At 44.7% G+C, this 26,266-nt stretch overlaps 2 protein-coding genes across 5 annotated transcripts in view; one reads left to right on the top strand and one right to left on the bottom strand.

Annotated features, from left to right (window-relative positions):
* The window catches only part of ACOT12 (acyl-CoA thioesterase 12), a 40,399-nt gene extending 38,296 nt beyond the window's left edge, over window positions 1-2,103 (top strand). Inside the window, exons 13-15 of the mRNA XM_050946136.1 lie at window positions 213-341; window positions 819-945; window positions 1,545-2,103. Coding sequence (XP_050802093.1) covers window positions 213-341; window positions 819-945; window positions 1,545-1,694 — 406 coding nt within the window. The 3' untranslated portion in view covers window positions 1,695-2,103. The remainder of the gene's footprint in view (window positions 1-212; window positions 342-818; window positions 946-1,544) is intronic.
* Window positions 2,104-5,679: 3,576 nt separating this feature from the next.
* Window positions 5,680-25,461, bottom strand: ZCCHC9 (zinc finger CCHC-type containing 9). 4 transcript variants are annotated; one of them, XM_050946144.1, is made up of 7 exons: window positions 25,409-25,461; window positions 21,631-22,022; window positions 20,622-20,772; window positions 20,283-20,375; window positions 18,448-18,516; window positions 7,088-7,176; window positions 5,680-5,752 (listed from the first exon to the last, which is right to left on the bottom strand). In XM_050946144.1, exons 2-7 carry the CDS (start codon window positions 21,994-21,996, stop codon window positions 5,696-5,698), a joined length of 825 nt encoding a protein of 274 aa, XP_050802101.1. In that variant the 5' UTR covers window positions 21,997-22,022; window positions 25,409-25,461; the 3' UTR covers window positions 5,680-5,695. The 4 variants fall into 4 exon arrangements, with proteins under 4 accessions (XP_050802101.1, XP_050802102.1, XP_050802104.1 ...); XM_050946145.1 differs by lacking the exon at window positions 25,409-25,461 and adding an exon at window positions 24,080-24,103; XM_050946147.1 differs by lacking the exon at window positions 20,283-20,375.
* Between the last annotated feature and the right edge of the window lie 805 nt (window positions 25,462-26,266).

Here is a 26,266-nt window from a genome sequence, read left to right as displayed (position 1 = left end):
CAGAAAAATAACATTATTTGTGGCACAAGCCCAATTGAACTGAAAATTAGTTTCCAGCCTAGTTTTAACATCCCGAGTACTCCAAAGAAAAACTGAATAGCCTACAAAACAATGGTAAAGTGTTCTTTCTGATGCAGTGTTTTTTGAGAGAGCTTATTGAACACTTCAGGTGCTGAACTGTCCTGACTGTGGCATGTTAAATGTACTTGCAGAATGTGTGAGGTCATAGAGAATGTGAATGAAGATGAGAAAATATATCACATTACATCGCCATCAGTGAATGGAGATAAACCCAAAGATTTTGTAGTTCTTGTGTCTCGAAGACAGCCCTGTAAGACTGGGTGAGTACGCAAATTTCAAGTTTGGCTGGTGCAGAACCTTTGGAGCTATAATTCTTTATTACCATGCATATCTAGAAGACAGGTCCAAGAACAATAAATGTAGTAAAGATATTATTGCAGCCCATAAGAATTTGGATGGACTGCTGTTTTGGACCATCAGCTTTATGATCTTCACCTGGCACTGTTTGTCAGTGGTCTTAATGAGCAATTTGAGGATTCACTGCAACCCCTTTGCATACACGTGCTGGTTAGACACAATAGGGGCACGCACTCCCTCTTATAAGCTTGCCACTCCAAATCACACTTAGGGCTGTCATTTCTTACATGGGCCAGCGGTGGTTGAAACTTTAATGTTTTCATAGAAAATATGTCATTTATATGGTTTAAAGACAGTAAACTACTTTTAGTATAGTTCAAGTTACTCATATGTATCTTTTTACAGCTTGTTGAAGAGACTCTTGGTTTTTTTCCCTACAGTGATCCTTACATAATAGCTGTGATGTCAGTTACCCTGACATCTGTGCCACCTTCTCCAACCTATTGCAGAAGTGAAATCCTATGTGCAGGATTCCTGATCCATAGTGACGGCAACAACTCCTGTACGGTAAGTAGCTTTACAAGTCACAATGGTATCTGCCGTCCCTCCAATATGATACGTGCATCGTCTCATTGAAGTGAACTGTCTTAAACAGGCCCGTGAAACAATGGCAAGAATCACTTTATTCCTAAATTTGCTTAAACACTTGAATTCCTGTGGATATTAAGATGTTAAATTATAAGCATTACACTGACTTTGGGAGTAAGGAACGTCTGTGTTCACTTTGAAGGGAAGGTTACTATATAAGAACATATACTTATGAAAATGTTTGGGTACTCTAACTGGTCTAAGGTGCCTTTCTTCAGCCAACATTTGTGTTACTAAAACAAAGGTATTTAACGAGTTAGAGATGATGGAACAAATTCTGCTCTCTGCTACGCTGCTGTATACATTTAGCACATGGTTGAGCAGTTAGCTGATGTGGGGCCATTAAGATCACTAACATACTTTTAAAAAGGTGATGATTTTCCAGTTAATATTGCTTTCACAATGCTTTTATTTTTTGTATTAAAATCCTCTCAGGGACTGTTACTGATATAGATTCTGAGAAAATGACCTTCACGTTCCCCAAGTTTTGAGTTTTTCATTTTTAATTTCTTACCCAGGTGTCTTACTTTAACCAAGTTACCTCTGGTGTTCTGCCTTACCTTGCTGCAAATCTCACTGGCTCATCAAAATCCACTGAGGACACCGCTTCTGCATGCATCAGGTTCTTGGAGATAGACAATAGCAAGATTTACAGTATTTTGTTTTAAGTAAAGTATTAAGGGAGCTCTGAAGATTATAAAAAAATGTTAAGTGCTGCATGCAAACACGAGGATTCTCAATATCTATATCATCTACTACAGTAGTTCTCAACCAGGAGTCTGGGGCCGCCAGCAAATTTTAATGGAGGGCTGCCAAGCAGGGGCCAACATTAAACTCACTGCGGTCCAGGAAAGAAAGCCAAAGCCCCACCATACAGGGCTGACAAGTGGGGCCCCGCCATCCGAGGCTGAAGCCAAAGCCCGAGCAACTCAACTTTGCAGGGCCCCAGGCAACTGTCCTGGTTGCTACCACCTAACACCGGCCCTGGCTTTTATATGCAGAAAACCAGTTGTGGCACAGATGGGCTGTGGAGTTTTTATAGCATGTTGTGGGGGGACGGGGCTCAGAAACAAAAAGGTTGAGAACTCCTGATCTACCAGACTGAAATATTTACTTTAAGCCACACACCTCATTTCAGCCCTGATCCTGAGAGAGTCTGAGCACTCACAACTCCCACTGATTTAGGAATTGATTAAAAATATGAATCAATTTTAAATATAATGGAGGCAAGTTCTTATTTATACCACTCACTTGAATTTGGTGGAGTTGCCCAGGCATAAATGAGGACATAATTTCTATTACAAACACCATTTTGGAAGGGCCTCTAAACTCAGTTCTAAAAATCTGCTCTGGCTATAGCAATAGTAATGAAGCTTACATCCTTTGTAAAGTGCTGTGAGGTCTACCGATGAAAAGTGCCAGGGAAGTGCTGGGTATTAATATTATGATAGCTTTGAAAAAATATAGACCAATAAATAATGTTGAATAAACTATTTTGGCCATGTTAAATTATAGACTTAAAGGAATGATGGTTTCAGAGGCTTTTTGTTCTAAACTGCTTTGAGATTAAAAAAATGGAATACTGCTGGCAGTTAGCCCTTAGTCTGAATTAATACCTTTGGATGGAATTAAAGAATAAAAGTTCAGGAATTATGTTGGTGCACCTCAGGATTGCATTAGAGTCAAGGTGGGCAAACTACAGCCTATGGGCCACATCTGGCCCGTAGGATCCTCCTGTCTGGCCCCTGAGCTCCTGGCACAGGAGACTAGCCCCTGGCCCCTCCCCTGCTGTTCCCTCTTCCCTGCAGCCTCAGCTCACTGCTCCGCCCGCATAATACTCTGGGCGGCGGGGCTGCGAGCTCCTGGGGCAAAGCCCGGCCTGACCTGGTGCTCTGTGTTGCGCGGTGGCATGGCTGGCTCCAGCCAAGTGGCGCAGCTGCCTGTCCTGGTGCTCTGGGCAGCACGGCTGTAGCGCTACCAGCCACCGGTGCTCCAGACACCGCGGTAAGGGGGCAGGGAGCTGAGTGGTGGTGGTGGTGGGGGTTGGATAGATGGAAGGGGAGTTCGGAGTGGTGGTGGTCAGAGGGTGTGGATAGGACTCAGGGTGGTCAGAGGGCAGGGAACAGGGTGGTTGAATGGGGGTAGGGGTTCCGGGGGGGGCAGTCAAGAAGGGGGGGGTTGGATGGGTCGGCAGGGGGCAGTCAGGGCCAGGGGTTCTGGGCGTTGTCAGGGGACAGGAAATGGGGGTGGGTGGGGGGTAGGGTAGGGGTTCCAGATAAGCCATCAGGGAACCGGGGTGGTTGGATGGGGCAGGAATCCCCCAGGGCCATCAGGGGGCAAGAAGCAGGGTGGGGTCAGATAGGGGGTGGGGCTGGGCCACGCCTGGCTGTTTGGGGAGGCACAGCCTCCACTAACCAGCCCGCCATAGAATGTCAGAAACCTGATGCAGCCCTCAGGCCAATAAGTTTTCCTGCCCCTGCGTTAGAGACTGATGCTTTGGTGCATTCAGACCTTCTGAGCCGTTAATACCCTATCCAGCACCCACTGAAGTCAATGGAAAGACTCCCATTGATTTCAACTAGAGCTAGATCAAGCTCTCAGAAAACAGGGGATAGTTACTGGTAGTGTTATGGTACCTCTGTCCCCAGCTCCTCTGTTGCAGGTAGCAGAGACGGGAGGGCAGGGGGAATACAAGGGAGCTGGTTACTGCTCCCTGATCTTCATCCCAGCTTTATGCCCTGAGCAGTTTAGAGCAGCCATGGGGCTGTTTCATATGGGCTGGCTGGCAAGTCTCCTAAGGAGCTGTCCAGCAGCTTGGGACAGCCAGAACACACAGTACTTGAGCCACGCCCCCTCCCCAGCCCCTATGTTGACAGCTGTAGGAGAATCTGGCATGACAGCTCTGGGCCTGATGGGATCTTCTCCCTGCTGAGAAAATCCCCATCTTCAGACATGCAACCAGTTTCCACCCCATTTTGCACTATGGAACAGGAGCTAGGATCTGGTCTCCTAATACTAATTCAGATTGCTTTAGTCAAGTAGACTCCTTTAGGCCTCTTTATAGCCACTCCACTGACATATGAGAGAGACATTTTCCAAAGTCACCTAGGCCCAGCTTCTCAAAAGTATTTATGCACCTAACTAACTAGCCTTGAGAATATGGGTCCCAGTGACTTTTGAAAAATCAAACTGAGAAGCCCTCAGAAATGTTACCCTTAGGCTCATCAGTCATTTGGGTGGTTTTATCCCTCCCCCCCATCATACACACACAGCTGTTATACTAATTTGCACCCCCTTGCACAGTGACAGAGGATGTAAAGAGTCTACGTGAGTGCAAGACACCAAAGCACCACTATAGCACCTAGCTGTGGGTAGTTGTCTATAAATGACCTGTGGGTAGCAAAAACATGGTTGGGAAATCACACAGAATTGGGAGAAAACTTGCAGGGAAAAGGAAGGGACCAACCCCCTGCCTCCCCAAAAAAATCCCAGGTGAACCACAACAAGGGGCTTCTTTAATACCAAAATTTGGTTCTAAGCGTTGAGTCGAAGCAGTGTCCCAGGAACCCTTTGCACTGACTATACAAAAGTCAAAAAGGCTCAGCAACTTACGGCTCCCAGTCCAGTACAGGTACTCTGACTCTCAGGCAGAGAACCTGCAAAATCTAGTGTTTCTAGGGGTTCTTTAGTTCTTGCATAGATGTTTCCCATTGATACTGCCAGATTGCTCCACAACTGCCTGAGCATTTAGTGACTTCACACACCAGTCACTACTGCCGTAAGCCTGACCATGAGGAATTGTTCCAACTTGCACCAGAAGTGAAATAGATCCATAAACATCCAGTAGTATTTCCTGTAGGTTAGGGTTACACTATCCACTTTCTTACTTTAGACAGCCACACCGGAGTGCTCCCGGCACACTGAAGCACTGATTGAAAACTAACACTGGTTACTTCTTCTAATTTTGCATTTGCCTAGTGTATAATATAGTGAGATTGCGCAATTACTAGTGAGGAGGGGAAGGGAGAGAGAATGCAGTTTTGTGCTACAGACACATTTACACCAGAGGTGCTTCTACAAAATGTTTGCATGGCCCCACTCTGGTGAATTCTCCCAGCACAGCTCCCTATAAGGTGCCAACTCAGCTCTATGATGCCCATCACTAGATATCACTGGAGAAGGAATGGGCCTGGAGGGACATGTTGGGAATGTGAGTAGATAAAGCCAGAGCAGTGCTGTGCCCGGTCCCTTCCCCACTACTGAAACACTCCTGGGGACTATGGCAACAGGGGGCACAAATCTGGGCAATCCTGAGGCTATTTCAGCTGTTCCTTGCATAGGGGATACATAGAGGTCTGCAATATACACCTACTTCCAGTACATTTGTAATGCTCTCTCACAGTTGCCACTCCAGCATCAGTACTGTAAACCAAATACCAATATACCTGCTGAAATCTCGGTCAAAGCTGTTTTTACCTTTAAAAGATTCAACCTAGTATTTATTCTGTGCTTTCCCTCCCTGCTGTTTCTATAGTTAACTGCTATGAAGTATCAGACGTCAGGTGGTTACTGGTATTTACTTCCATTTTGGGTTTGTTTGGTTTTCTTTGGCTTTTGTAAACCGTATTTATGTACTTTATGGAGGCTGATGAGCCCGATGTATAAACATTTATTTCCTAAAGTCCAGATAGGCATAGTCCAAAGATGCATTAAAAGGAAAGCTATTCTGTGGAAGAATAAGACAAGAACCAGGGAAATCATTAAGAAAAATGCAACTACCGTGATAGAAAATTCAAACTTAATATTTTTTATAAAAATAAGTCAATTTTAAGAAAATGTATAAATAAGGAAGCATTTAAACAATAAGTTCGTGTATTCTGATTTATCACAAGAAACCATACATTCCAAGGCAGCAACAAGCCATGACTTGGCCCAAAAGAGTTTGCTAAGCCATGCCACTTTCAAAGCGCATGAAGATCACCTTGAGAAGGGTCATAACACTTTCATAAAAGGACAAGTTAAAATAGGAAGTTAAGCGAACATCTTGATCACTACATAATTATCCTTTGAAGATTAACTATGACAAAGCTACTTTAAAAGTTTAGTACAGTGTCTCATAATTAGAGTTCTGAATCAAACTTTAAGATTGTGATGAGACAGGGATCCTTGAGCACTTAAACACCTTCTTAAGGTGCACAGAAGTACTTTGTCTGTAAATGCTTTAGCAATTCAGACTTAACACTGAATGCATCAAATCGGTCTTGGAGAGCCAAATTTCCCATTCAGATACATTTAGTGGCTCTGGACCCACCATTGTGTAAAGCATTAATAAATCTGGAGTGTCTTCTAGAAGTTTTGCAGTAGAGTAAAACTGACTATCCAGGTGTTATTGGGGACAGTAAGTGAAGCCGCATAATTGAGGTTTCGTATGTGTTTGTCCTTTTTTGTTTTAATTTTTTTTCGCTAAAGGAATTTGTTCATAAACAATACTTCCTTTTAAGGAGCCGGTGCTGAACACATCTATACTGTAGGGGTGAGAACGGCTGCTGCATTGAGTACTGCAGCCCAGATCCCCAATCTAAGAGTGGGAGAATCGTGTGATTCCACCCTGAGAGAGCTGAAAGCATGAAGTCTTGAGATTTAATGAGCACATTTAGAGAGACTGGAGAGGGGCCAGTGGTGCAGTTAGCCCTGAACTATGACAGCTATGTACTAGCATTCTAAAAAAAACACATTTGTTTGCTGTATTACTTCTCTCCTCAGCACACCTTCATTTAAGCATTGTTTAGGATTTTAAGTGATCACCACTTAAGGTTGGCAGGGGAGGGGCTTGGAGACACAAGAAGTCATGCGGCAACTGCAATCCAGCTAGTTTACTAAAGCCAGAATCAATGCAAGTAGGTATCAGTGGAGTTATGCCCACTATGCTAGGGCTGAATTTGGCCTAAGGAACCCAGCTTTACCTTGCAGTTGTATAAGTCAATGATCACTCAGAAGACAAATGATGTTTAATGTAGTCTGAGAGCAGTTATCAAAAATTAACAACTTTTGGTACTTTTACTTTTGGTTTTTGTAGTTTAGGGCTCTCTAGAATTTCTTCGTAATCTGCACTCATTCCAAAGGACCATCGACCAACTGTTACTGCTTGATCTGTGGAGCAAGAGAGGCAAAAAAGATTATGTAAAACTCTATTTGTTATATCCAAGATTTTCACTTTGACTGGTCTTGTGGCTAAACCACTGGGCCACATTGTCTCAATCAGGATGTCTTGCATTTTAATTCTAGCTTTGACAAACTCTCTCCATGACCTTAGGCAAGTTGTTTAACCTCTATTCTGCAAATTCAGCTCTCTCTCAAAGCATTATTAGAGTTCAGTAAATACTGTAACTTTAAAAAAAAAAAACCCAAAACATGGAACACACTATATAAAGGTATATTTTCTCAGCAGGGGAATCACCAAGATTTTCAAATTAGGCCCTCCTATCACCACCGGGGTGGGTTAACTGTAATACTTTGTTTCCCCTCCAACACCTTCCACAAAGGATTCATTGTAATTAACCAACATTAAGTAAGTCTTGGCATTCCTAGAGGGTAAGTAAATATCATCCCCATTGTATAGATTGGGATATTAAGGCAGAACTGATCTGCCAATAGTCATGCAAGAAATTTGTGGCACAGCTGATCTCTTGACTCTCTTTAATCATGAGAACATCCTTCCACACTTTACTCCATTCAATACCAGTTAACATACCCCTCCTAAAAACTTAGCACACTGGCATGCCATATTTCTCTTCTGTACAGCAGTTCAATTTTTGGAGGCCAGCTAGTCAGAATATACTGAAAATATTACATGGACCAGTTAGTTATCAGTACCCTATACTAATTTCAGTGCATATGTGACAGTTCCACAGTCTAAAACAAGTAACAAACAGGTTGGCATACCCTAACTGCATCTGAATAAGAGTCACCAGGGGCAATGGTGTGTGTTTTAGTAACTGACTGTAACCCTGAGTCTTGGGAGTACGTTATCTTAATTTATCCCACTCACAAAGAGTACTTGGCATGATGCAAACTGATTACAAAATTTTCTCTTTTCATTCTTATCCACAGCATATCATTATAGATTCAGTGAATTCTAACAGCTTTGTAAGCAGCAGTGCTTGTTTTTAAATATCAGTGTTAGTTCTAACAGGTCTCCTGTGAAATTACACAGCATCTAACTGTCAGTCTTCATTATGCATGTGTTTTCCAACCATGGAGAATTCCAGTTCAGCTTCATATATATAAAATTTAGTCTCCTGAGAGAGAGCCATATTTTTCTAGGTTGGGATATGCAGTGTACTTCTCCATTCAAAATGGCATTTGTCAGTTGCCATTACGTATCTCACGGAAGCTATATATTTCAAAGAGTAGGCATCTGATCACTAAATCTTTGACTCTCATATTTGTCATATCTCCTGCAGTGTAGGAATTGAATGGAGTAAGCACACTATTTAGTGTTGCTCTCCTGCCTTCTGACATACATGAATACCAGTACTGCTAAATGAAAACCAAATTCAACTAAAGGTCGCCACTGATACAGTGATGCAGTCTGTCATTCACAAGGGTTCACAGAGCACCACTGTTTATTCACTACAAAATTCCTTCTCTCCTACTGAAACTGCTCCAATTTCCACTTGTGCGCCAGCCTGACAGAAAGTGTGTGTTCTTTCATGGTATATAAAAAATGGTTACTTAAATGAAGTAACCCAAGACTATTGCCTGTATGAGTCCATGTTGTAGGGGATACGACCACTTTGGTCAGAATATCTGAACAGTACTCAGCCATTAGGGCCACACATGTACCCTGCCTACATCCTTAGGACTGCCTCCTGAAGAGTCATAGTGCACAACAACTACATAAAAGAAGAACTTACCACTGAGGCACTGGACAGCAGGAGTCCGACATCAGGGCTCCAGAGCCAGAGCCCATCAACCCACAAGCATCTGATATCAGTATGGGCAATGTAGTGGCACTCACTGTCAAGGCATCAACACCAGCAGTGTCAAAGAGTGTCCAGACACCAATACCATGACCCTCTGATAGGCATGGTATCTAGGAGAGTCCTGTATTCCATTGGGCCATAGGACACACTCACAGCCACCTCTAAAATGGTCTGGGCTAGAACAGTAATAAGGAATCTAATCCTCCTGTGTCATCACTGAGTAGGCTTGTTGATGACTGACCCAATGCCACTACAAGAGGAGCACTACTTGAAGTGGGTAGACTTGGCTTTGGCCACCTTAAATAAGGTCCACAAGAGTGTGGGAACTGCTCAGCCTTGAAACTAAATATCCAATGGGACTAAAAATCCTAACACTATCTGACCATCCCACAAACAAATCAAAGAAAAAACAATGACCTGAAATATATCAAGGAGTTCTCATAGACTTTAAGGTCAGAAGGGACCATTATGATCATCTAGTCTGACCTCCTGCACAATGCAGGCCATACAATCTCACCCATCCACTTCTATAACAAACCCCTAACCTATGTCTGAGTTATTGAAGTGCTCAAATTGTGATTTGAAGACCTCAAGCTGCGGAGAATCTTCCAGTAAGTGACCCGTGCCCCATGCTGCAGAGGAAGGCGAAAAACCTCCAGGGCCTCTGCCAATCTGCCCTGGAGGAAAATTCCTTCCCGACCCCAAATACAGCGATCAGTTAAACCCTGAGCATGTGGGAAAGACTCACCAGCCAGCACCCAGGAAAGAATTCTCTGTAGTAACTCAGATCCCATCCCATCTAACATCCCATCCCAGACCACTGGGCATAATTACCTGCTGATAATTTGGCAACTGATCTTTGATTAATTGCCAAAATTAGGCTATCCCATCATACCATCCCCTCCATAAACTTATCAAGCTTAGTCTTGAAGCCAAATATGTCTTTTGCCCCCACTACTCCCCTTGGAAGGCTGTTCCAGAACTTCACACTTCTAATGGTTAGAAACCTTCGTCTAATTTCAAGTCTAAACTTCCCAGTGTCCAGTTTATATCCATTTGTTCTTTTGTCCACATTGGTACTAAGCTTAAATAATTCTTCTCCCTCCCTAATATTAATCCCTCTGATATATTTATAAAGAGCCATCATATCCCCCCTCAACCTTCTTTTGGTTAGGCTAAACAAGCCAAGCTCTTTGAGTCTCCTTTCATAAGCCAGGTTTTCCATTTCTCGGATCATCCTAGTAGCCCGTCTCTGAACTTGTTCCAGTTTGAATTCATCCTTCTTAAACATGGGAGACCAGAACTGCACACAGTATTCCAGATGAGGTCTCACCAGTGCCTTATATAACGGTACTAACACCTCCTTATCTTTGCTGGAAATACCTCGCCTGATACATCCTAAAACCGCATTAGCTTTTTTTAACGGCCATATCACATTGGCAGCTCACAGTCATCCTGTGATCAACCAATACTCCGAGGTCCTTCTCCTCCTCTGTTACTTCCAACTGATGTGTCCCCAATTTATAACTAAAATTCTTGTTATTAATCCCTAAATGCATGACCTTGCACTTTTCACTATTAAATTTCATCCTATTACTATTACTCCAGTTTACAAGGTCATCCAGATCTTCCTGTATGATATCCAAGTCCTTCTCTGTGTTAGCAATACCTCTCAGCTTTGTGTCATCCACAAACTTTATTAGCACATTCCCGCTTTTTGTGCCAAGGTCAGTAATAAAAAGGTTAAATAAGACTGGCCCCAAAACTGATCCCTGAGGAACTCCACTAGTAACCTCCTTCCAGCCTGACAGTTTACCTTTCAGTATGACCCGTTGTAGTCTCCCCTTTAACCAGTTCCTTATCCACCTTTCAATTTTCATATTCATCCCCATCTTTTCCAATTTAACTAATAAATCCCCATGTGAAACTGTGTCAAATGCCTTACTGAAATCGAGGTAAATTAGATCCACTGCGTTTCCTTTGCCTAAATAATCTGTCACCTTCTCAAAGAAGGAGATCAGGTTGGTTTGGCACGATCTACCTTTTGTAAAACCATGTTGTATTTTGCCCCAATTACCATTGACCTCAATGTCATTAACTACTTTCTCCTTCAAATTTTTTTCCAAGACCTTACATACTACAGATGTCAAACTAACAGGCCTATAGTTACTCTGATTACTTTTTTTCCCTTTTCTTAAAAATAGGAACTATGTTAGCAATTTTCCAATTGTACAGTACAACCCTTGAGTTTACTGATTCATTAAAAATTCTTGCTAATGGACTTGCAATTTCATGTGCCAGTTCCTTTAATATTCTTGATGAAGATTATCTGGGCCCTCCGATTTTGTCCCATTAAGCTGTTCAAGTTTGGCTTCTACCTTGGATGTGGTAATATCTATCTCCATATCCTCATTCCCATTTGTCATCCTACTATTATACCTAAGCTCCTCATAAGCCTTATTAAAGACCGAGGCAAAGTATTTATTTAGATATTGGGCCATGCCCAGATAATCCTTAACCTCCATTCCATCCTCAGTGTTTAGCGGTCCCACTTCTTCTTTCTTTGTTTTCTTCTTATTTATATGGCTATAGAACCTTTTACTACTGGTTTTAATTCCCTTTACAAGATCCAACTCTACATGACTTTTTGCCTTTCTCACTTCATCCCTACATGTTCTGACCTCAATAAGGTAGCTTTCCTTGCTAATCCCGCCCATCTTCCACTCCTTGTAGGCCTTCTGCTTTTTCTTAATCACTTCTCTGAGATGCTTACTCATCCAGCTTGGTCTACAACTCGTGCCTATGAGATTTTTCCCCTTTCTTGGGATGCAGGCTTCTGAAAGTTTCTGCAGCTTTGACTTGAAGTAATTCCAGGCCTCCTCCGCCTTTAGATCCCCAAATTCTTCAATCCAATCCACTTCCCTAATTTCCTTAATTCTTTAAAGTTAGCCCTTTTGAAATCAAAAACCCTAGTCCCAGATCTATTTTTGTTTATTCTTCCATCTAGTTTGAACTGAATTAGCTCATGATCACTCGAACCAAGGTTGTCCCCTACAACCATTTCTTCTATGAGGTCCTCATTACTCACCAAAACCAAATCTAAAATGGCATCCCCTCTTGTGGTTCTTCAACTACTTGGTGAAGAAATTCATCAGCTATCGCATCCAGAAAAATCTGAGCCCTATTGTTCTTACTAGCACTTGTCCTCCAGTCTATATCTGGGAAGTTAAAGTCTCCCATGATCACACAATTCCCATTAGTGTTTACTTCATTAAAAACATTAAAGAGGTCTCTATCCATATCCAAATCAGATCCTGGCGGTCTGTAGCACACCCCAAGCACTCTCTCAGGGGAGGCTCTAGTAGCTTTCTTCCCCAATGTGATTTTTGCCCAGACAGACTCTGTGTTATCCATTCCATCACTTTTTATTTCTTTACAGTTAACCTCATCATTGACATACAGTGCTACTCCACCACCTTTGCCTTTATTTCTGTCTTTCCTAAACAGCACATAGCCTTCAATACCTGTACTCCAGTCATGACTACTATTCCACGTTTCTGTTATCCTTATAATATCCGGTTTCACTTCCTGCACCAGTAGCTCTAGTTCCTCCATTTTGTTCCCTAGGCTCCTCGCATTAGTGTACAGACATCTTAATTTTTTCCGTTTGGCTTCACTGACATTCTTTACCCGATTAGGCACAGACATTCCACCACCAGAATCACCCATTAAACTGGTATCTACACTACCCTTCCTCCTTATGTCCATTCTTCTGCCCACGGCTGTATCCTCTCTTACTTTGTTTTCTTTCCTCTCAATGTTGAATTCTGGCGTTGAGATTACCAGGACATCTCCAAACCATCTCCCCCAAATTCCTAGTTTAAAGCTCTCTTAATCAATTGTGCCAGCCTCCATCCTAGAAGCCTATTTCCCTCCTTACTCAGGCAAGTCCATCTCGAGAGAACAGTCTTCTGTCCATGAATGGTTCCCAGTGGCCATACATACCAAAGCCCTCCTTATAGCACCACTGCCTGAGCCATCAGTTGATCGCCATAATCTTGTCACACCTTTGCTGCCCTTCTCTAGGAACAGCAATATCCCACTGAAGATCACCTGAGCCTCGACTTCCTTAAGCGTCTTCCTCAGTCTGGCATAGCCTCCCTTGATACATTCCAGCGAGAATCTAGCCGTATCCTTCATTCCCGCATGAAGGACAATCAACGGATTATTTCCCGCTCCCATTAGGATCCTTTTCAGCCTCAGGTCGACAGCCCGTATCTTAGCACCCGGCAGACAGCACATCCTTCTGTTCTCCGGATCAGCTCTAGTTACAGACCTGTCTATTCTTCTCAGTAAGGAGCCTCGATCGCGTAGATCTGTCTTTTCTTTGTGACAGTGTGATTCTCCGGTCTATCCCCTGCTCCCACTGGCTGCAAGTCCTCTCGATTCCTATACGTCCTTGCAATCCTCCGCAACCCATCTCGTATCCTCCTGGGGCTCATATTTGGTGTTGTTGCCGTTGACTCTTCCCCTCGTCCTGTAGGACTAGCTGCTCTTCTCTTTTTCCTTGCCCTCTCACCTTCAGCGACCACCTGCTGTGCCCCTTCTTCATTTTCCAACTCCGCAAACCTGTTCCTGAGCTCTATTTCTCCTTCACTGGCCCATTTTTTCCTCTGCCTGTTTCTCTTAGTTACATGCTTCCATTGTCCACTTTCCTCACCCAGCAGTCTCCCCTCAGAATTCTTTGGTCCTGCTTCCATTTGCAAGTCTGAGCCTGTCCCTTCAGCCTCCTCATGTCTTTGCTCCATCATCTGCTCGAACCCCTTCTAAACTCAGCCAAAGTTTCCACCTGCATCTCCAGTCCTCGGATCTTTTCTTCCATCAGCTCTGTCAGGTACCCCCTCCAGGATCATGTACGTGCCGCAGCTTCCACATCCAGTCATCCTCATTTTGTCTTTCACTGCTACCTCTCTATCGGTCATAGACTTCCCACCTAAAACCTGTTAGTCCAAGAAACACAAACCAAAACAACCCCCCCCAACAGGCACCAGAACACTGGCAGACCACCACCCACTCCCTTCACTGACCTGTCAGTTCCTCTGCCTAGGTCTCTACGTCTCCCCCACAAACTCCCCCCGTAAACTCCCACTGAAATTCCCGTTTACAGCTCTGTTTGCTGGCTGCTGTAGCTATCTATGCTGCTGCCTGACTGGCTGGCCACCTTTATAGGACCCCTAAGCAGGGAAGCCCCACCTCCTAAACAGGGCTCAGCTTCTCTCCCAGCACACTGCCTCCAGCTTCCACACATACAAACTGCAAAATACAACACACAAAATACAAAAACTTGCTCCTCCAACAGAAGTCTCACTGAAACTCCCCCGTTTACAGCTCTGTTTGCTGGCTGCTGTGCCGCTGCAGCTGTCTATTCACTACTTATGGTGATCAAAAGGAACAGCATAGCAATCACAACTGCAACCTAATAGACGCTGACGTGGGGCAGAGAAGCACACAAGGGCATGGATATGGGGTACAGACAGTCCCAATATACACAGCTATTCAGAAGTTTCGAGCTGCACTCCCAAGTCATGTGCATCTCTCACAATGGGGTTCCAGGCAGGTAAGCTTTCAGCTGCACTCATTAGATTCTGTTTGCCCTAGAAGATCTCACACTTAGGCCTTGTTTACACTACACAGTTTTCTCGGTAAAAGTTATGCTGCTTTAATTGAAGTGCCCTACTTAAAACCACTGTTGCATGTCTATACTAGCTCCTTGTGTCGGCAGAGCGCATCCACACTAGCAGTTCTTGCATCGACACAGAGAGCAGTGCACTGTGGTAGTATCCCACTGTGCAACTGGCAGCAGGGTGCTTTGGGAAGGATTTACAATGCCTCATGGGGCAGGTATAGCATCACATGCTGCAGATTTCTTAATCCCACCATTCCAGGAGCATCCTAGTAGATTGTTAGCTGCTTTTTCAACTGAAGGGTGTGGGGGGAAGGAGAGGAGAGTGGTGTGTCTGGGGCACGGCAGAAAGCAGGCTACTGACCTATCTGAGGCAGTGAGGGGGAGGGGGAGAGAGACACCCTCCCCACATCAGCCCTCAGCTCTGCTCAGCACAGCAGTCTCTCCTGAAGCAGTCTGCTCTGCTTGCCTGCCTGCCCATGGTTCTGTGATTCCCTCCGAGTTTTCCCACAGCCTCCTCAGCTGTTGGGAGCAGCATCCTGAGCCTGCAGAAGAATGTCAAAGCAGCACAGCAGTCCCGCCCTGAACACACACACCTCTCTGCAGCAGCAGTCTGCTAGCGCAGGGCAGAACAGGAGCATTCCACGTTAATGATTTGCTCTTTGTTCCCCAAAGGGAGCAGCAGGCTCAGCTGTCCAATACTTCCCCGGAGCTTTGAAAGGGGAGGATGCATGCCTGCAAGGCAGCAGAGATCAAAACAGTGAACAAAACGGTCATAGCAGGCATTGTGGGATACTGGTGGAAGCCAGTTCTGTAGTCAAAACAAATGGCAGTGTCTACACTGATGCTTTGTTGCTTTAACTTTGCCACAAAAAGCTTTATGCCTCTCATTGAGGTGGTTTTGTTTTGCCACCAAAAGTAGCTTTGTAGTGGGTACACCTCCCCTATTTGGTTGGCAAAAGGCAGCTTTTGCGGACAAAACTTTATAGCGTAGACAAGGCCTTACCTGTGCCTCCATATCCTGTTTACTTCTGTGTAATTATTTCTTGTGAAAGCTAGGACTGCCTCAACCCATTCCAGGTTGGGCCATTCTTTAATTGAGAATTGGGCAGTTTCAATGTTTTAGTTTTCAGTGGGTTGGAATCAGATTCTTGAAAAATTAACTCCACTCCACGTAGGTCTGCTATGTGACATGGGTTTGGTTTGAGCCCTGGAATCAAACATTTCAGACCTCCTCAACATTAAAGAAACATCTCTTTTGTTCTACATTACCAGAAGTGGCTTTTGTTTAAACTACATCTAACAAAAATCTGTACTGTCTGCTAACCTTTGGAAAAATTTAAAGAACAAATTATCACAAGTACCACTAGTGCCCCTTCTACACTACAAATCTTTGACAGTCATACACCAGTTAAAAAACCCCAACAAATCCTATTTGGCAAAAATATGCTTCAAGAACTAGAACACTACAGCCATTCATGTACACCTGATGCCAGCAGAGGTACTCCCTGCACACTGAGAATAACTGACATAACATTTATATGATCAAGAGATATATATTTAGTAGTGATGGATGAAGAATGTGTGAGACCCTGGTGAAGGAAACTGGATCTGATGATTGAAATCTGACAGCATCTTAGAGCCAATGGCACTAGAGGCTTTTGGAGGGGGAAGTGGAAATAATGGATGTGTGCAACTCAAAATTACTGAGTCACTATAACAACATACAATCCCTTTCCTGTGATTTCACCTTCCTGTAGTCTCTGTTACAGATATTCAGAAAACAAAGCAGTAGCATAACAGCTATTAGAAATTGGGAATACCTGGACTCCATTCTCTGCATGATCATTAAACCATATCTCCCAGATGCAGACAATTTTATAACAAAACACTGGTCGGTAAGGGGAGAAAGAAAAGTAAATGAAAATAAAACCTAATGATGAATTTTCAGAGTTATCGGTAGACAATGTAAGGATATTTTTCAACTAATTTTTTCCAGATATTTGAACAAACACTAACTTTGGCAGAATTTGGAGGGCTTAGAAGGGCCAACCAACAATCTTTAACACAGAACTAAAACAGTTAGCCAGAGACTGGTAAAGTGTCTTCACCCGACCACTACCAGCAGCAACTGAGGAGCAACACCACAGCAAGCTGTCCATTCCTCCAACCTCAGCTATTGGATTTATACCAGACTGTAGCCCCTAGATCCTGCTCAGGGGCCCCATCTTTCATATCAGCCTGAACTACAAACCTCTCCCTTAGAGGAGCCAGAGAAATCTTCTCTTTTCTTCCTACTGAGAAGTCTATAGGACTCACTATTCTCCCTTCATCAGACCCTCTCCTTCCTGCCTGCTGTAGGGCAGGGAGGATCCCTAGTCTCCATTTTTGGGTTTATCCTCTTCCTCAAAATAGCTCCAGTACCCAACTGCCACTCAAAGCTTTCCCACTCTGAAACTGACTTTTTCAGTTTCACTGCTACCCACGGGAAAATGATTATTTTGTCAGTTTCACCCAGCAGCCCCTGGAGAAAGTAGAGGCATTGGTGCACTTTGTCTCACGAAGACAGCATTCTATTGGTTCACATTCATTTTATATTTGGAACACTATTTTCATGTGTGTTAAGGGCTAGAACCATTTGTAATAAAAGCTGTCAATTTCTGCAGTTTACTTTAACCACCTACACTCCCCATTCCTCCCAAACAGTTTAATATTTGCTATGAAATAGGTGAGTGTATTTTTCAAGCCCTCTTTAAAGGTCTCATCATTACAACAGAATAATTTGTTGTTATATTTTAAAACTTTGTGTCATAAACAGATAGCTAAGGGTTAACGTCTCTTTCACCTGGAAAGAAGTAATCTGAAACACCTGACCAGAGGACCAATCAGGAAACAGGACTTTTTCAAATCTGGGTGGAGGGTTTGTGTCTGAGTCCTTTGTTCTGGTCTTCTGTCTGACTCTCTCTCGGCTATGAGAGGATTTCTGTTTCCTGCTTTCTAATCTTCTATTTCCAAGTTGTAAGTACAAATATAGTAAGGCAGTAAGGTTTCTATTGTTTTCTTTTGTATTTACATGGGTATAGTTGCTGGAATGTTTTGAATTGTATTCTTTTTTAAAAAGGCTGTTTATTCATATTTCTTTGAAGCAATTGACCCTGTATTTGTCACCTTAATACAGAGAGACCAATTTTTATGTATTTTTCTTTCTTTTTACATAAAGCTTTCTTTTTAAGACCTGTTGGAGTTTTTCTTTAGTGGGGAACTCCAGGGAATTGAGTCTCTGCTCATCAGGGAATTGGTGGGAGGAAGAAGTCAGGGGGAAATCTGTGTGTGTTAGATTTACTAGCCTGACTTTGCATTTCCTCTGGGTGAGGGAGGAAGAGAGATTAGCTCTCGGTACTTTTGTTTTCCAAGGCTGGAAACGGGGAGGGTGGAATCCCTCTGTTTAGATTCACGGAGCTTGCTTCTGTGTCTCTCTCCAGGAACACCTGGAGGGGGGAAGGGAAAAGGTTTATTTCCCTTTGTTGTGAGACTCAAGGGATTTGGGTCTTGGGGTCCCCAGGGAAGGTTTGGGGGGACCAGAATGCCCCAAAACACTCTAATTTTTTGGGTGGTGGCAGCTTTACCAGGTCCAAGCTGGTAACTAAGCTTGGAGGTTTTCATGCTAACCCCCATATTTTGGACGCTAAGGTCCAAATCTGGGACTAGGTTTATGACACTTTGACATGCAAGCTATATTCCTTTGGATCTCACCTGAGTTCTGGTTTTCTGGACAATCTCTTCTAAAGTGTTCCACAGATCCACAAAGCCTGCAGCAGCCTCCTATTAAGAAAGCAACATCCAAAGCTATTTCTTAACAACTGGAAATATTTGCTTTAGCATTATGCATATTTTAATCACTTGTCAACGTGTTATAAAAACTGATCACCTGAAAGAAGAAAATTTAGAAGTTTAACAAATTATAGATCTATATCTATAAATAAAATATCTTTCCAAAGGTATAGCATAAATAAAGATAAAAATTCCCTCTAGAGATTAACTCAGAGGCCTTTCATTGACTAAAATTCAAGTTAACTTGAGAGCACGTGGTCCAGTGTATAGGAGACCTGCTTTGTGAGCATGGACTAGTAATTTGACCTCTGGGCCTCAGTTTCCCCTTTATAAAATAATTATACTTACTCTCCTTTGTAAAGCACTCATATCTATAGATGCCGAACGATACATACAAATCCAGTATTAATGTTACTGCAAAGAGTCATTTGAATTATATTCTCCTAGAAATATTGAGGGGTAGCTATTTGAAATTCTCACACTGTTTTCTCAGGAACAAATTCTGTTCCAATATTCCAGCATGCATCAACTACTTCTGAAGTTGCATGTGGATGTCTGAGGACAAAATCCGGCCTTTAAAGGGGCAACATATACTTGCGATCTAGTCAATTCAAAAAAGGTTAAAAGCAATTTTAAATACATCTGACTGAGTCCTCTTACTAACCTGAGATTTTACAGTCACTTTTATATGTTTGCTAAGTTACTGTGTGAAAGATCCACAAACTGATTATACTGCGAAATGAAAGTTAAAAATACAAAAAGGGATTATCAAATTTTAAAAAAGACTATTTTAATCTCTTTCTTACATTAAACAACTTCAGACAGGAGTGTGATTTAAGTTGAGGTTGTCCCTTATGTAGAATAAAAGCTTCACTAACAGCATGCTGCATAAACAGGATGCCGAGGCACTGCATGTTTCAGATCTACATGTGATGTCACAGGCCAAATTAATTACAATCCAAAAGCACAAGTTAAAGGCAGTGTCTGCATTTATTTTGATTTCCTTATTCTTTTGCAGCAGCATCACATACACCTCTACCTCAATATAAGGCTGTCCTCGGGAGCCAAAAAATCTTATCACATTATAAGTGAAACCACTTTATATCAAACTTGATTTGATCCCCTGGAGTGCACAGCTCTGCCCCCTTCCCGGAGTGCTGCTTCACCGCGTTATATTCGAATTCATGTTATATCGGGTGGCATTATATCGGGGCAAAGGTGTATTTAAACATAGAATTTTAGTGCAGTAATAACTTTTGCGTGGCTAACAGCCATGGAATACCTGAAGAGACCCATGTATCCAACATATAATGGGAGGACAGAACAACTCATTTAGCTTTTAAAATGTTTCTCTAGTCAAAAGAGCCTATACCCTTCCTCACCACAGGTTTAGAGTGTCCCCCTTTCTCCAGGTATACATTTCAATGCATTGTGTGCATAAATACAAAGGGTCTTTTCCCTTGTAGAATCATTGAGAACATCCCCTTTTTGAATTTCAAATTAAATTTAGCTCCCATGCTCTTCTACTCATCCTGCTGGCGCTGTTACTTGAGACAATCACTAGTTAATGAAGATACACACTAGACACTCTACAGTTGCCATATACTTTTTCTACACAAAGTACATAGTCCACCTTTTACAAGGAGCTCTGTTCACTACGCTCTCTCGTACCTGGCAGCTGCCACCTTGTTCTGTGCTACATTTAATCACCATTATAAGAGGGCAAATGTTTGGTTTACAGCAATAATTATACTCACCTTCAGCATACAGTCCTTTAGGATTATCTGGACATGACTTTGACAGATGCCCCATCTCGCCACAAATAAAACATTTTGCATATGGAAATTCCCCTGTAAGATTCCAATTGTTCTTCTATTAAGATGCATGTTAAACCTTCACACCAAAGTTACAGATAATATCACAGTATTTTTACAGAAAATAAATCAATATTGCAGTAATGTGGAACCACTTTAACAGGTAATGTATGTCCTCAAAACTGTTAAACTTTCTGACTAAAAATGAAACTCTCTCAGTGATCAGAAAACCCTTACAAAGCTCTTCCTTTAGGAGAGAAATGTAAATGTTAAAAAACATACCAAGAGCTGGATCTACTTTTGCTCTACACTTGGTGATTTCATGTTCTGTAGATCCACATCGATAACAGATTCCTGTACCCATATCCTGACTTTCAAGGGCAGCTGGGCAGTCAGCAATTCCATGGCCAGGCTTCTTACAGTGGAAACATACCTTCAAAAATAAAATGTGGATTACTAAACTGACTATGGAAACTCATTACATGTTTTGCTGTGTATTTTTACAGCCAGGAATACTTTAAAAGGATACACTTACTGCTAATACACACAATCAGCATTTACGCCCAACAGAATTTTATTTTCTTTAAACTACTTTTCATATTAAAATTAAAGTTACCTGAAATCTCGGTGTCATAGACACATATTTAGGGTAAGAGAACACCTGCAAGGTTTAGTTTTAGACTTCGGAATTAAGATACATTTTGGTCCTTACATCTTTAAAATAAGGTCACATCAATGCCCAATAAAACATATAATGATCTCAAGGTCTAAGATTCAATAACTGGCACTGAAAGCAAGACCACAAAATTCCAGTTTAATGAGCACTTCATGAATCTTAGACAGTCAGCCTAAAGGGGAAAATTCCTAAAATATATTGGGGATAAATCCAATTTGCCTAGCAAACCACAAAATAGTTGTGTCAGACCCGCACCCACAACCGATGAGATGATCAAGCTCCAATATTATAGGCATTGTTCACCCATCTATAAGATTGTACAAAGGTGTATGTAGGAATTTCATATTGGGCATTCATTGATCAACAGCTGATCATTACAGAAGGAGTGCACTCGCCTTCAAAATGTAAGTTTGGTACATTTTGTGGATTCCAAACAGGCAAGCCACTTAACATTAGTTACACTGACATTCTGCAGGCTTTAAGACTTTTCTACAATTGTTTGCAATTTGTTGAAAAAAAGAGTGCTCTTTACCTATATTACTTTAAGCTTAATCATAGAACACACTTATGAACAAAAACTTGAAGAGAAAGGGCAGAACAGGACAGAGATCTTACCATGGCGTTTTTCTTCATCTCTTGTCTCTTCAATCTTCTTCCCTCCCGACGCCTGTCTTTCTTCAAGGCTGTTGCTACTTCTTCCCTCACCTCATGGCTGTCTGCTGCTCTCACCTTTCCATTATGTATAATCTGTGAGCTCTGTTTTAAGTATTCCATGAATCCATTAACATCTTCATTCAAATAGTCCTTTTTCTTTTTATTCTTCTTCTTCACTTGACCATTCTTTAAAGAAAGCGTATTTGAATAATTTTGCTGTTTATTCCTCACTGTTCCACTGGTGGATCCATTTTTCATATCTTCCCATGGTGTAGCGTCCAGAGGCTTTTTGCTATGAGTGGTACTTGTACGGGCCCACCTGGTCATGATTTCTTCTGGAAGCTTTTACAAGCCTTTAAAGCAAATACGGAAGGTCACACTTGTTCTTTTGGGCAGGCTACATGACTTTTTATCAGTTTGCACAAAATTTAGCATGATAGGACTAAATTTAAATTTAAGGTAGAGGACTCTGAGACCTACTACTTTGCAAAACATTATTAATAAATAAAACCATGTAAAATCACCCCATAAGGCACCAACCAAAGCAAAACAAAACTCTACATTTGTACCACAGCTTGAGAAGTCTCTTTGCTCAAGCATTGGGGACCACCAGGTTACTGCCCTGGTGGGTGGGTGGGTGGGTGAAGCTAAACTGTCACATTTTTGTATAATCTATACTTTTGTTTCTGCCAACTCTGGGCCAGATCCCATGCTTAAAAATTGGATGGACCTAGCTACGTTGTTCATGGCTGTGATAAATGTTGCACCTTTAATAACACAATTATTGTCAGCCTAACCACTGGTGTAAATATTGCTGGGCCAACAGCACAGTTCTTCTGTGCACCTAGCTCTCACCCGTGGAAGAGGTGGATTAACTACAGCAACAGGAGAACCCCTCCTGTTAACACAGGAGATGTCTAAGCTACTGCGGCATGGCCCCAGGGCTGTGGCTGTGCTGCTGCAGTATAACCCTGGCCTACAGTACCAGGTTTACAAGGGTGCTGGTCCCACATTCTGAAGAGGCCTCAGCACCTGGACCGTGGTCCCACTCCCAACTCCGCCCATGCTTCACAGCACTGGCCCCGCTCAGTCTCTTCTCCCCATGGCCCCACTTTCTGCTCACTCCTCTCTGCCCCTTCCACCCAGTGCAAGCGGTGGGAAAAGACCAAGCAGGGTAGCGCCCTAAAAGATTAATCTGGTCCTTCTGACCTAAGGCACTAGTGTAGGGCTCCCAGCAGATCCTTCCCCAGGTACCAAGCTGTACTGCATTCCCCAGCCTGGGGACAGAACTCCAGACATAGGGCGGCTCACCAGGGGGCAGGGGTGTGGCACTGCTAATCTGGCCCACCAAGTCCTGCACACCCCCAGGGGGCAGCATAAGGTGCTGGAGCCTCTCACGGTCCGGGCGAGGGTATGTGGAAGCGACCTCAGCAGCAAGATTATCAGCGCCTTCACCCCGCAATTTGGGCATTAGCCAGTCCTAACCCGTGCTGCAAGGATTCAGAGCCCAGCAGGCCTGAGGTAGTCACGCAGCCCAGCATTTAAGGTCTGATCCCAGTCCAGGTTTCAGCAGCCGAGCTCAGCGCAGCCCTGGATCCCCCTGGGGGGGAGTGGAAGGAGCAAGGCAAGCCACAGCCACCATGGGCCCAGCACCTCACCAACACACAGCCTCAGTATGAAGTGGTCTCTTGTGACTTCGCAGCTGTGCAGAGGGATTTGACCGCACAGAACAGAAGAGTCCAGCAAACCGAAGCCCACAAGAGTCACTCACCACTGGTGCAGCATGGAGCCCCCAGGGTTAGGTGACCATATTTTCCAAAGGGAAAATGGAACACCGTGTGGGGCTTGCCCAAGCCCCACCAAGGCCTTTGCTGTTGGCCTGAGCCTCCCTCCGTGTGTGGTGGGCAGGCAGGGCTCAGGCAAACAGTGAAGCACATACTAGACAGGGTGTCAGGACCAGTCCTCCAGTGCAGTAGACACACACAGGCAGGGAGAGAGAGAGTGACAGGGTCCAACCATACTGGAAAGACTTCCCAATATTCTGCTCTGCACTTCCCATCACTCATCAGAAGCAGAGCTGTGCTGGTCGTGGGTGGGGCTGAGGACTGTTTTAACCTAGACGGAGCAATTCAAGGGGTCTGCAGTCACCAGTCTCCATCCTGCAGGGGCGCCAAGCTCATCAGCACCTGGCAGTGAACCCCGAGCTTGGTGCTCCTGGCAGGGCCTCAGTGTGGGATCCCCTTGTCCTACAGTCAGAGGGTTTGACATTGCCTATTTGGACAAGGGGGATAAGGCATATTGGCTAGCATGGCTGTGAGCCACCTTGGGCAGCTGTAATAGGGAGTGGGGGAAGCACCAACCTCATTGGCCTCTCTTGTTCATGTCTCTCGCTTCATTTGGTGCAGCCTACCTTTAGGACTCAGCTCTGTCTGTGAATATTCTGAATGATTAAAGCAGACAGAGAGCGATTCAGCATGTAAAAGGAAATGTTTACTAACCTCAGCAGATAGCACTATTGAGAGTAACACACTAAACAGATTACTGAAAACCTTTTGGAAAAAACAGGAATTTTTTTCACTAACAATATTAAAATAAAATAACACTTGCAGTTGCTCTTTGTGTTCAAATACAAGTTACCCTCTATGCATGTGTACACACATACCCATCCTGAGATTCTCTTACAGGTGGTTTTATGCCCTTCTCCATATCTGCTGGGGGTGGGAGGGGTCAACACCTTATTGTTAGGGACCAACCAAATTCACATTTCATTTGGTCAATTTCATGGTCACAGGATTTAAAAAACAGTAAATGTCATGATTTCAGCTATCCAAATCTGAAATTTCACGTTATAAGTGTAGGGGTCCTAAGGCAAAAAGGAATTGTGGTGGGGTTGCGAATTTATTGGGGTGTGTGTGTTACTGTGTACCTTACTTGGAGGGGCAGGGCGGCTCGTCCCAGCTCCGTGCGAGGTGGGGGGGGGGGGGTGGAGGGGCAGGGGGCTCGGCCCAGCTCCGCGCGGGGCGGGGGTCTGGAGGCGCAGAGGGGCTCGGCCCAGCTCCGCGCGGGGCGGGGATTTGTGGGGGCAGGCGCAGAGGGGCTCAGTCCAGCTCCGCACGGGGCGGGGGGAGGGGCAGAGGGGCTCGGCCCAGCTCCGCGCGGGGAGGGGATTTGGGAGGGGAGGCACAGAACCCAGCTCCGCGCGGGGCAGGAATGTGGGGCGGGGGGAGGCGCAGAGGGGCTCGGCCCAGCTCCGCGCGGGGCGGGGATTTGGGGGGGTGGAGGGGCAGAGGGGCTGGGCCCAGCTCCGCGCGGGGCGGGGCGGGGATTTGGGAGGGGAGGCGCAGAGCCCAGCTCTGCGCGGGGCAGGGATGTGGGGCGGGGGGAGGCGCAGAGGGGCTGGGCCCAGCTCCGCGCGGGGCGGGGATTTGGGGGGGTGGAGGCGCAGAGGGGCTGGGCCCAGCTCCGCGCGGGGCGGGGATTTGGGGGGGGAGGCGCAGAGGGGCTCGGCCCAGCTCCGCGCGGGGCAGGGATGTGGGGCGGGAGGAGGCGCAGAGGGGCTGGGCCCAGCTCCGCGCGGGGAGGGAATTTGGGGGGGAGGCGCAGAGCCCAGCTCCGCGCGGGGCAGGGATGTGGGGCGGGGGGAGGCGCAGAGGGGCTCGGCCCAACTCCGCGCGTGGGTGGGGGTGGAGGCGCAGAGGGGTCGGCCCAGCTCCGCGCGAGGAGAGGGTACCACGCTCACCTCACAGTCTACAGCCGGGCTCCAGCTTCCGGCCTGCCTATCGGGGGCGGGGCCTGAGGGGGAAGTAGCAAAACAGGGCGAGAGGCGGGGACAGGAGAGGAGCAGGGGGCGGGGCCAAAGTTCCGGCGCTCGTTGTCAGTGTAGACCGGCTTTACGTCGCAGCCGCAGCGGAACGCGCTCTGGCCGGCGGCGCAAGACAGCGGCCGGGCACAGCCTCGTGCTGCGGCGCGAGCCGGCGAGTTACCCGGGCGCGTTCGGAGCCCCTGGAGTGCTCCAGCCGGGAAGCCAGGCAGCAGTGCAAAGGCGCACCCCGCATTTTCATTCCCCCTGCTCGGTAACCCAACGGGGACTGTTGGTAGAGCAAAGCTCCGTGAGCAGCGCTGTGTACATGCCACCTATCCCTTAGCAAACACAGCTCCGGCATGGCGGGCGGCTGGCAGGACTTCCGGCTTCCTTTTAGAAACATTGTACTGTCTCCATGCAGCTGTTTCGCCTGGGTTAGTGCTCATGCCATATGCGACCCCGGGAAGCCTATGAAATATTCTGTCCGCACAGGGCAATGAATAAGTCATATGAATCAAAATTTTAAATTCCTACCTACACTCCTTTGTAAAAAGCCTTCATCAAATACTGGCGTAGATATGCCCGCATATGCTATTCGCTCCAGTAGCCCTGATATCTAGATGCTAAGTGAAGACACTCAGATACCATGTCATGCAGATAAATACTGTGATGGGTATGGTATTAGAACTAGAATAGCATAGACGTGAAGTCCCTACCACAGTAGCATGACCATGAAAAACAATCTAGTTATGTCACTAGCTGATAAATATTCCCTCCTGGTCTTTTTTCCATTTG

This window comes from Gopherus flavomarginatus, chromosome 3 (assembly GCF_025201925.1).
Source record: "Gopherus flavomarginatus isolate rGopFla2 chromosome 3, rGopFla2.mat.asm, whole genome shotgun sequence".
In the NCBI taxonomy this organism is placed as follows: domain Eukaryota; kingdom Metazoa; phylum Chordata; order Testudines; family Testudinidae; genus Gopherus; species Gopherus flavomarginatus.
The sequence above is the reverse complement of the archived record's forward strand: the minus strand, read 5'-3'. Positions and strand labels throughout refer to the sequence as shown.

Bases quoted from the DNA above. Each gene is read 5' to 3' on its own strand.
- ZCCHC9 (XM_050946144.1), bottom strand. From the start codon at position 21,996: ATGACCAGGTGGGCCCGTACAAGTACCACTCATAGCAAAAAGCCTCTG. The intron at 20,773-21,630 runs GTAAGATCTCTG...TTATTTTTGAAG, and splicing joins AGATGAAGAAAAACGCCATG to GTATGTTTCCACTGTAAGAA. The intron at 5,753-7,087 runs GTAAAAGTACCA...ATTCTTCCACAG, and splicing joins CTAAACTACAAAAACCAAAA to AATAGCTTTCCTTTTAATGC.